We start from the raw sequence: 10,687 nt of genomic DNA, 5'->3' as shown, positions 1-10,687 counted from the left end.
TCTTGCAGGGCAGTAGTAGTGTGATTTTCAGGACAGACTCCATCGTTCTAAGATAGATCACTTCTGATGCATAGTATTTAGGTACGCGACGCTAGCCGTCGGATTAGAAAGCGATCCTACGGCTGCCGCTCGTCTCCGTCCTCGATGAACAGGGACCGCGACAGGCTAACCCTAGGCATGCAGAGAGGGTCGTCGGAGAGCTCACCGGCGGGTCTCCGTCGTCGGCGAGGCGGGAAAAATGATCAGCGGCCGAAGGGGAGTCGAGGGGTGGTTTGGCGCGTGGCGGATGCTCTCTAGCGGTGGCAGGTGGTCTTCCTCCCTGCTCCCATTGGGGTTGGGGCAGGCCAAAGAACCTTTCCGGAGCGAAAAGAATCCAGTGTGTCCTTTTGCATTTTAGGGGTCAGAGAATCCACCGAAAACTCCCTCCAGTAAGAAAAGAAACTGCATAAAATATTCTGTTCTTCGCTGAGAAGTTAATCTGTTTGCCTCTTCCAGAGATGCACGGTTGACCGGGACCAATAAGTAACCAAGCTGGTAACAATAGGTAACAGGGACCAATAAGTAACCAAGATGTTAACAATAGGTAACCGGGACCAATAAGTAACCAAGATGTTAACAATAGGTAACCAGGAACAATAAGTAACCAAGCTCATACCAATAGGTAACAGTGACCAATAAGCGACGGTGCAGGCGTTGCGGGCGGCGGCGACGCGGCTTGTCTCTTCTGGTTCCAGCTAGGGTTTCTGCTCTCGAATGGGTTTTTTTTAAGAAGCTACTCCCGCTAGAAGACAAACTGTGGAAGCCAAAAGAAGTGAGATTTAAATTTCAGGTGGTCGCAGTTGGCCCTAGAAGACAAACTGTGGAAGCCAAAAGAAGTGGGATTTAAATTTCAGGTGGTCGCAGTTGGCCCTGGCGTAGAGGACGGCCGCGTTGAAGTAGTCCCGCAGGTAGATACGGTATCATAGCACGTAAAACTATAAATTTTAGTGGCAAACACATCATGTACACATATTTGCATTAAGATTCTACAAAACATTAAATATGATGCAACTATGATACTAATTCATGATACTATGCATTGTAGGTGTTGTATCATAAACTAGTATCATATGCATGATACTAGTCCATGATACTTCCCATTGTGACTAGTCTTAAGGAATAAGGCGCCCTCGTTTTACGAGCTTTTTATTTAAAAAAATTACTTCAAATAGATAAAAATTGTTTGTATGAAATTAGTATCATTAAAAAGTGCTTTTCAATACGAATCCAACGATACAATATACATATAATATAATCAATATTTTGTTGCTCAATTTTTATGGTCAAAGTTCGTCTTGAAATACGTGTGCGCCTTAATTCTTGAAACGGAGGTAGTAGCTAGTATCATGCATTTTAGCCCCGCAAAAAATGCTGATGTGGCAGGTAATTATGGATGAGAGAGAGATTTTAGAGTATCATAAGTAGATACTGTATCATAGTGCACATCACGAGAAAAGTTAGTATCAAATAAATCTTGTACACAAATTTGTATTGGGATTCTACAAATCAATTAATATAGCAAAACTATGATACTAGTGTATGATACTATGCATTATGGAGTAGTATCATACAAAAATATCATATACATGATACTACTATATGAAAGTACCCACTATGGCCAGCCTGAGCCACTGACGTCACCGATGGCGGAAACGAGCGGCGCCGATCGGTTGATGATACGGAACCGCGACACGAGTCGCCGGCCACCGTCCTCGCCGGGTTGGTCGCACGGTCAATGCGATCGATTCCGGCGGAAGGAGAATTAATTTGCTCCGTCTTCTTTTCGCAGCGTACTTGGGCCGCGTCTTTGTAGTAGATCGGCCTCGCGAGCTTTATATAAATGCGCGCCGCCCGGCGCCTTAACTCTCCTCGTCGTGCTTGCTTCTTCGCCTCTCTTCTCTTCCCTGGCAAGGCAAGCCTAGCGACCTCACGCACGGGCGCGGCGGCGGCGGGTCGGCCTGTGGAGATGTTGCAGGCGGCCAAGTACCTTCTTGGCTCCCCCGGCGCGAGCGGGTTCGGCTCCAAGTCGACCGCCGACGAGGTGACCGCGTCCTGCCCGGACCTCGGCTCCCTCACCGCGATCATCACCGGCGCGACGTCGGGGATCGGGGCGGAGACGGCCCGCGTGCTGGCGAAGCGCGGGGCGAGGGTGGTCATCCCGGCACGGAACGTCAAGGCCGCCGAGGACATGCGCGCGCGCATCCTCGGCGAGTGCCCTGGCGCTGACGTCCTCGTCTTCCACCTCGACCTCAGCTCCCTCGCCTCCGTGCGCGCCTTCGCCAACCGGTTCCTCGCGCTCGGCCTGCCCCTCCACCTCCTCATGTACACATTCCTTCCTTCCTCCCGCCGCCGTCGCTTTTCTTGCAATATGCTCCGCGTCGCGGTCTGTCAGCTGCAAAGCTTACTCCTCCCATTGCTGAGTGACTGACGACGGACCTGTTGTTGGTTGATGGTGCAGAAACAACGCGGGCAAGTTCTCGCACGGACAGCTGGCGCTGTCGGAGGACGGCGTGGAGATGACCTTCGCCACCAACTATCTAGGCCACTTCCTGCTCACCAAGCTGCTGCTTGGGAGGATGGCGGAGACGGCGGCGGCGACGGGCGTGCAAGGTCGCATCGTCAACGTCTCCTCCAGCGTCCACAGCTGGTTCGCCGGCGACTGGGCCGACTACCTCAGCCAAGTCACCCGCCGCAAAATGTAAGCATCTTTGCCACCTTCAGTTAACCGATCCAACACCTAACTCAGTTGACAGCACGCGCCATTAATTTGTTTTATCAGCTTCAGTTGTTTAATTTGCCTCGGTGGATTGAGTAATTAACTTTGGCATGTGCATGTGCACGTACGCGCGTCTGTACAGAGCCTACGACGCGACGCAGGCGTATGCGGTGTCCAAGCTCGCCAATGTGCTGCACACCAAGGAGCTCGCCGTCCGGCTCCGGGAGATGGGTGCCGACATCACCGTCAACTGCGTCCACCCCGGCATCGTCAGGACACGACTCAACCGCGACCGGGAGGGCATCGTCACAGATCTGGTGTTCGTGCTGCTGTCCAAGCTGCTCAAGACAATCCCACAGGTAATTAATCAACCCACCCTATCTGACACTAATTATAATCGATTCCGGCCCTAGCTCTCCATGTGTCTTGTTCCGTGCGTTGTCTCTATCTCTCTCTGCCCCGCCCTGCCTTCGCCGGAGGGGATGGCACTGCTATCCTTCCGCAGTTGATGCGCCGCTAGCTTCTCTCCTCGATCAGTCCTCACTATCCTCACTGACGGCCGGCTACGTACATGCAGGCTGCGGCGACCACCTGCTACGCGGCGGCGCACCCGAGGCTGGCCGGCGTCTCCGGCCACTACTTCGCCGACTGCAACGAGGCGCTGCCGTCGCCGGCCGCCGCCAGCCGACGACAGGCCGCGCGCCTATGGGAGGCGTCGGAGGCCATGATCTCCGGCGGTGGTATTCCAGTGCTACAACTACAACCGGACAGGAACATCTGAATATACTACTTCTCTGTATCAACCGTGTAAACACATAGTTTTCTCTCCCGTTTGTTCTGGTTCGTGCCAAGATGTAGTAACATGCAAATACTATAGCTTAGTAGTGGTAGTAGCCAATTAGTGATGGTGTCACAGAGTGAAGAGTATCTGTAAGAGCTGGGACTGTGAGATCGATGTGCATTATATACACCTATCTTTATCTTATTATACTCCAAACACTAGCGAGCGATTGACTTGTTGGTCCGTGACAAGTAAGCATGCACGTGTACATGCTCCAGTAATCCAGTATTCTGTACCGGCCGGACGACGGACTCCTGTATCTCGTCAGTGAGATTCCAATGTGCACACATGCGGCTCTGTTCATGTCAGAGAAAGAGAGGCATGCCACAGTGCCGCACGTACGCGCGCACGCACGATCTGCTCTAGGACGACATCTTCTTCAATCTGTATCTATCGATCTCAGTCGCGTGCGTGCGTGCAAGTACATGGCGCCATGCGTGCGTGCATGGGCCAGCAGAACGTCCGAATTGTCTTGTTCGATTGGACCCGTCGATCATCCCATTCCATATGCGCCCGATGCTGCTCGGGACTCGTCAAAAGGCCGTAGTATGCATCCACCACCATATCATTGCGCCCGTGTCCGTTGAGGTGTTGCCATGGCTTTTTCCCTCGGACTTGGACGTTTCCAGGAACTGGGCATGGATGGAGAGATGGTGCTGCCCGTTTCCTGTCTTCAGTTGGATGATCGGTGACCAGGCACTGGCAGAATGTTTTCCCTTTTCTTTCTGATGATGATGATGGGCGGATCATAACGTTCTACCGTAAATGGGTAACGCGTTCGCTGTAGGACAGGAACTAGTTGTTGTTCCACCTCACTCAGATGGAGAGATCGTGACATGAGCATCCATCTTTCTAGGACATCATCATTCATCAGATGAGATGACGCATATGTTGTATTGGTGTGTTTGGATTCTGACCAAACTATATCTTACCGATTTATTGTCTATAAGTAAAAAAGTTTCTGTGTGTTTGGATGGTTGCCAATTTTTGGAACGTCAATGCCTCAATACAGACTCAAGTTTTTTTTTGCCAATGTTGCCAATTCATGGGCAAGCAACATTTCAACCAAAATTTTGGCTAGCTATTTTTTTTGGTAGGGCAACCCCGGAAATAAACCAAACACACCCTATGACTGGAAAAGGTTCACTTCTCAAATTCGGTCAGGGCATCTCTAGCGGTCCGCCCGGACATGAGGATCGGACACACGCGCTCCAGCGGCACAAAACAGACAGACCCATCCGGCGTGACGTATCACTTCACCGAATTTGGAAAGCGGATGCGTACATCGCACACATCCTCCCATGTTCTCCTGCGTGGGCCAAGGGATCGCATGTCATTCAAATCTACAGCAGTTTGCGTGTCCATATCCACGCAAAATGAGTGTAGGATGAGATAGTGCAGAAGATTACCTCCATTAGAGACGGCCATATTGAGGTTGAAGTCGTCACTCAGGTGCCCGTTGCACCCGGGGTCGGTGTCCCCTTCTTATCCGTGTTTGGTCCTGCTCTCCCTCGTGGCGGCTGATGACCCACAAGTATAGGAGATCGCAACAGTCTTCGAGGGAAGTAAAACCCAATTTATTGATTCGACACAAGGGGAGCCAAATAATATTTGTAAGCCTTAACAGCGGAGTTGTCAATTCAGCTGCACCTGGAAACAGACTTGCTCGCAATAGTTTATCAGTAGCAACAGTTTTATAGCAGTAGCAGTAGTGAAATATAAGCAGCAGTGTAATAAAGACAGCAGTAGTGATTATAGTAAACATCAGGATTAAAATACTGTAGGCATAGGGATGGATGAACGGGCGCTGCATGGATAAGATAACTCATGTAATAATCAAGACTAGGCATTTGCAGATAATAATAAAACAGTATCCAAGTACTAAATAACCATAGGCATGTGCTCCGTATATAGTCGTACGTGCTCGCAATGAGAAACTTGCACAACATCTTTTGGCGTACCAGCCGGTGGTAGCCGGGCCTCTAGGGAAACTACTGGTAATTAAGGTACTCCTTTTAATAGAGTACCGGAGCAAAGCATTAACACTCCGTGAACACATGTGATCCTCATATCACAGCCTTCCCCTCCGGTTGTCCCAATTTCTGTCACTTTGGAGCCTCGGGTTCCGGACAACAATATGTGTATACAACTTGCAGGTAAGATCATAAAACAATGAATATCATCATGAATCAATAACATGTTCAGATCTGAAATCATGGCACTCGGGCCCTAAGTGACAAGCATTAAGCATAACAAGTCGCAACAATATCATAAAAGTACCAACAACGGATACTCGGCACCATCCCCTAACAATCTTATGGCTATTACATGAACAATCTCATCCAATCCCTACCATCCCCTTCAGCCTACAGCGGGGATTTACTCACACATGGATGGGGGAAGCATGGATGGTTGATGGAGAGGCGTCGGTGGCGATGATGGCGATGATCTCCTCCAATTCCTCATCCCGGCAGGGTGCCAGAACGGAGTTTCTGATCCCGAAATAGGGTTTTCGATGGCGGCGGAGTTCTGGATGTCTTCTGGCAAATTGGTCGAACCCCGTGCGTTTTTAGGTCAAGGGCTTTAAGTAGTCCAGAGGGGAGCGCCGGGGGCTGGCCGAGGTGGCGTCCCCATGTGGCAGCGCGGCCATGGGCCCACCGCGCCGCCACGTGGTGTGCACACCTCGTGGCCCCCCCTCCGTCACATCTTCTGGCTCCGTGGGTCTTCTGTAAAAATAGGCCCATTGCAATTATTTCCGGGGATTTTCCTGAAAGTTGATTTTCTGTACAAAAATAAGACACCAGGGCAATTCTGCTGAAAACAGCGTTAGTCCGTGTTAGTGATAACCCACAAGTATAGGGGATCGCAACAGTCTTCGAGGGAAGTAAAACCCAAATTTATTGATTCGACACAAGGGGAGGTAAAGAATACTTATAAGCCTTAACAACTGAGTTGTCAATTCAGCTGCACCTGGAAAAGCACTAGTAACAGGGGTGATGTGAAAGCAGCAGTAATATGAGAGCAGTAGTACCAGTAACACAGCAGCAGTAGCAGTAATATGAGAGCAATGGCACCAGAAAATAGTTGATACTACTTCCAATGTCATGTAGAACGAGTATATGATGATGAAAGATGGACCGGGGTTCCCAGCTATCTACACTAGTGGTAACTCTCCAATAACAAGTGTTGGGTGAACAAATTACAGTTGGGCAATTGATTGGATTGAAATAGCATTAAGACAAAACATCAAGATTATTAATCATGTAGGCATGTTTTCCATATATAGTCATACGTGCTCACAATGAGAAACTTGCATAACATCTTTTGTCCTACCAGCCGGTGGCAGCCGGGCCTCTAGGGAATCTACTGGAAATTAAGGTACTCCTTTTAATAGAGCACCGGAGCAAAGCATTAACACTCCGTGAAAACATGTGATCCTCATATCTAAGCATTCCCCTCCAGTTATCCCAGTTGTTGTCACTCTGGGGCCTCGGGTTCCGGACATAGACATGTGCAAACAACTTGTAGATACAATCTAAGCAATAAGTATAGAGCTTAAATCTAAGATCATGCCACTCGGGCCCTAGTGACAAGCATTAAACACAACAAGATTGCAGCAACAATAACTTCACAAACTTTATAGATAGACTAATCATAATGTAACAATCAATCGGATCCCAACAAACGCAACACCGATTACATCAGATGAATCTCAATCATGTAAGGTAGCTCATGAGATCATTGTATTGAATTACATGGGGGAGAGAATACCAACTAGCTACAGCTAGAACCCGTAGTCCATGGGGGAACTACTCACGGAGCATGATGGAGGCGGTGGCGTCGATGGAGATGGCTTCCGGGGGCACTGAGATTCTGTACCCCCGAATTGGAGTTTCGCGATGGCGGCGGCGCCCCTGGAGTCTTTCTGGAGTTTCGTCAATCTGTATCGCGTTTTTAGGTCGAAAGGGGTCTTATAGGCGAAGAGTCGGAGTCGGAGGGGCCACGGGGCCTCCTCACACTAGGGTGGCGCGCCCCCCCTTGGGCCGCGCCGCCACCACGTGTGGGGCCCCCAGGGCACCCCTCTAGTCCCCCTCTGACTTTCTGGAAGGTTCCGGGAAAAATAAGATGTTGGGTCTTCATTTCGTCGAATTCCGAGAATATTGCCCGAACAGCCTTTCTGTAACCAAAAACAACCGAAAACAGCAACTGGCCCTTCGGCATCTCGTTAATAGGTTAGTTCCGGAAAATGCATAAAAATATTATAAAGTGCAAGCAAAATATGTAAGTATTGTCATAAAACAAGCATGGAACATCAGAAATTATAGGTACGTTGGAGACGTATCAGCATCCCCAAGCTTAGTCCCTGCTCGCCCTCGAGTAGGTAAACGATAAAAAGAGTAATTTCTGTAGTGACATGCTACTTACATAATCTTGATCATACTATTATAAAGCATATGAGATGAATGCAGTGACTCAAGGCAATGATCTATAGTTGCTAACAAATAGATAACATATAGCAAAACTTTTCATGAATAGTACTTTCAAGACAAGCATCAAAAGTCTTGCATAAGAGTTAACTCATAAAGCAATAAATTCAAAGTAAAGGCGTTGAAGCAACACAGAGAAAGATTTAAGTTTCAGCAGTTGCTTTCAACTTTCAACATGCATATCTCAAGGATAATTGTCAACACAAAGTAATATAATGAATGCAAATAAGCAAGTATGTAAGAATCAATGCACAGTTGACACAAGTGTTTGCTTCTAAGATGGAAGGAAGTAGGTAAACTGACTCAACATAAAAGTAAAAGAAAGGCCCTTTGCAGAGGGAAGCAGGGATTACATCATGTGCTAGAGCTTTTCAAGTTTTGAAATCATATAGAGAACATAAAAGTAAAGTTTTGAGAGGTGTTTGTTGTTGTCAACGAATGGTAGCGGGTACTCTAACTACCTCGTCAACCAGACTTTCAAGAGCGGCTCCCATGAAGGACGTTATCTGTACCAGCAAGGTAGATCATCCCTCTTCTCTTTTGTTTACACATGTACTTTAGTTTAGTTTTTATTTTTATTTTAGATGACACTCCTCCCAACCTTTTGCTTACACAAGCCATGGCTAACCGAATCCTCGGGTGCCTTCCAACAATCACATACCATGAAGGAGTGTCTATTTGCAAAATTAAGTTGCTTACTGATGAATCAGAGCAAAACATGTGAAGAGAATTATTAATGCAAGTTAATTAATCGGGGCCGGGAACCCCATTGCCAGCTCTTTTTGCAAAGTTATTGGATAAGCGGATGAAGCCACTAGTCCATTGTGAAAGTCTGTCAGGAGTAAATGACAAGATCGAAAGATAAACACCACATACTTCCTCATGAGCTATAAAACATTGACACAAATAAGAGATAATAGCTTTTGAATTGTTTAAAGGTAGCACATTAAGTATTTGCTTGGAATGGCAGGAAATACCACATAGTAGGTAGGTATGGTGGACACAAATGGCATAGGTTTTGGCTCAAGGTTTTGGATGCACGAGAAGCATTTCCTCTCAGTACAAGGCTTTGGCTAGCAAGGTTATTTGAAGCAAACACAAGTATGAACCGGTACAGCAAAACTTACATAAGAACATATTGCAAGCATTATAAAACTCTACACTGTCTTCCATGTTGCTCAAACACTTTTACCAGAAAATATCTAGACCTTAGAGAGACCAATCATGCAAACCAATTTCAACAAGCTCTACGGTAGTTCTCCACTAATAGGTTTAAACCACATGATGCAAGAGCTTAATCATGATCTAATTGAGAGCTCAAAACAATTGCCAAGTATCAAATTATTCAAGACAATATGAGGCATTTTCTGTTTCCAACCAAATAGCAATAAATGCAACAGCTTCCAACTTTTGTCATTGAACATTAAAAGTAAGAGCGAAGAACACGAGTGTTCATATGAAAAAGCGGAGAGTGTCTCTCTCCCAAACAAGGATTGCTAGGATCCGAATTTATTCAAACAAAAACAAAAATAAACACACACAGACGCTCCAAGCAAAGCACATATGATGTGACCGAATAAAAATATAGTTTCAATAGAAGAAACCTGATAAGTTGATGAAGAAGGGGATGCCTTGGGCATCCCCAAGCTTAGACGCCTTCTTTAAATATGCAGGGATGAACCACGGGGGCATCCCCAAGCTTAGGCTTTTCACTCTTCTTGATCATATATCATCCTCCTCTCTTGACCCTTGAAAACTTCCTTCACACCAAACTTCTCATAAACTTCATTAGAGGGGTTAGTACTCAAAAAACTTTAATCCACTTTAGTCCTGTAGTGACACATTGCAAGAACTCAATAAAACATTAGCTACAGCTCTCCACGTCTAGAAAGCCTCACTTAAAGTCCACAAGAGACAATGCAAAAAATAGAGACAGAATCTGTCAAAACAGAACAGCCAGTAAACACGAATTTTTAAGACGTACTTCCGTTGCTCAAATCAGAAAACTCAAAACTAATGAAAGTTGCGTACATATCTGAGGAACACGCACGTAAATTGGCAGATTTTTCTGTGTTACCTACAGAGAGCCCTGCCCAGATTCGTGACAGATAGAAATCTGTTTCTGGCAGAAATCCAAATCTAGTATCAACCTTCTATTAGAGACTTCACTTGGCACAATAATGCAATAAAATAAAGATAAGGAGAGGTTGCTACAGTAGTAACAACTTCCAAGACACAACAAAACAGTAGCAAAATAAAGACATGGGTTATCTCCCAAGAAGTGCTTTCTTTATAGCCATTAAGATGGGCTCAGCAATTTTAATGATGCTCACATAAGGATGAGAGTTGAAGCAAAGTGAGCATCAAAAAGCAAGTTCAAAACACATTTAAGTCTAACCCACTTTCTATGCATAGGAATCTTGTACACAAATAAATTCATGAAGAACAAAGTGACAAGCATTGGAAGATAAAACAAGAGTAACTTCAAAAGTTTCAGCATATAGAGAGGTATTTTAGTACCATGCAAATTTCTACAACCATATTTTCCACTCTCATAATAATTTTCAGTAGCTTCACGAATAAACTCAACAATATAACTATCAC

The 10,687-nt window shown here is 46.4% G+C and overlaps 1 protein-coding gene across 1 annotated transcript; it reads left to right on the top strand.

The window, feature by feature from the left end:
- The first annotated feature begins 1,886 nt into the window (after positions 1-1,886).
- On the top strand, positions 1,887-3,740 carry LOC127297485 (short-chain dehydrogenase TIC 32 B, chloroplastic). Its single transcript, XM_051327796.2, has 4 exons — positions 1,887-2,361; positions 2,498-2,737; positions 2,898-3,114; positions 3,333-3,740. Exons 1-4 carry the CDS (start codon positions 2,006-2,008, stop codon positions 3,534-3,536), a joined length of 1,017 nt encoding a protein of 338 aa, XP_051183756.1. The 5' UTR covers positions 1,887-2,005; the 3' UTR covers positions 3,537-3,740.
- Positions 3,741-10,687: the final 6,947 nt, after the last annotated feature.

This window comes from Lolium perenne, chromosome 4 (assembly GCF_019359855.2).
Source record: "Lolium perenne isolate Kyuss_39 chromosome 4, Kyuss_2.0, whole genome shotgun sequence".
Classification (NCBI taxonomy): Eukaryota; Viridiplantae; Streptophyta; class Magnoliopsida; order Poales; family Poaceae; genus Lolium; species Lolium perenne.
This window is presented reverse-complemented; position numbering and strand designations above follow the sequence as displayed.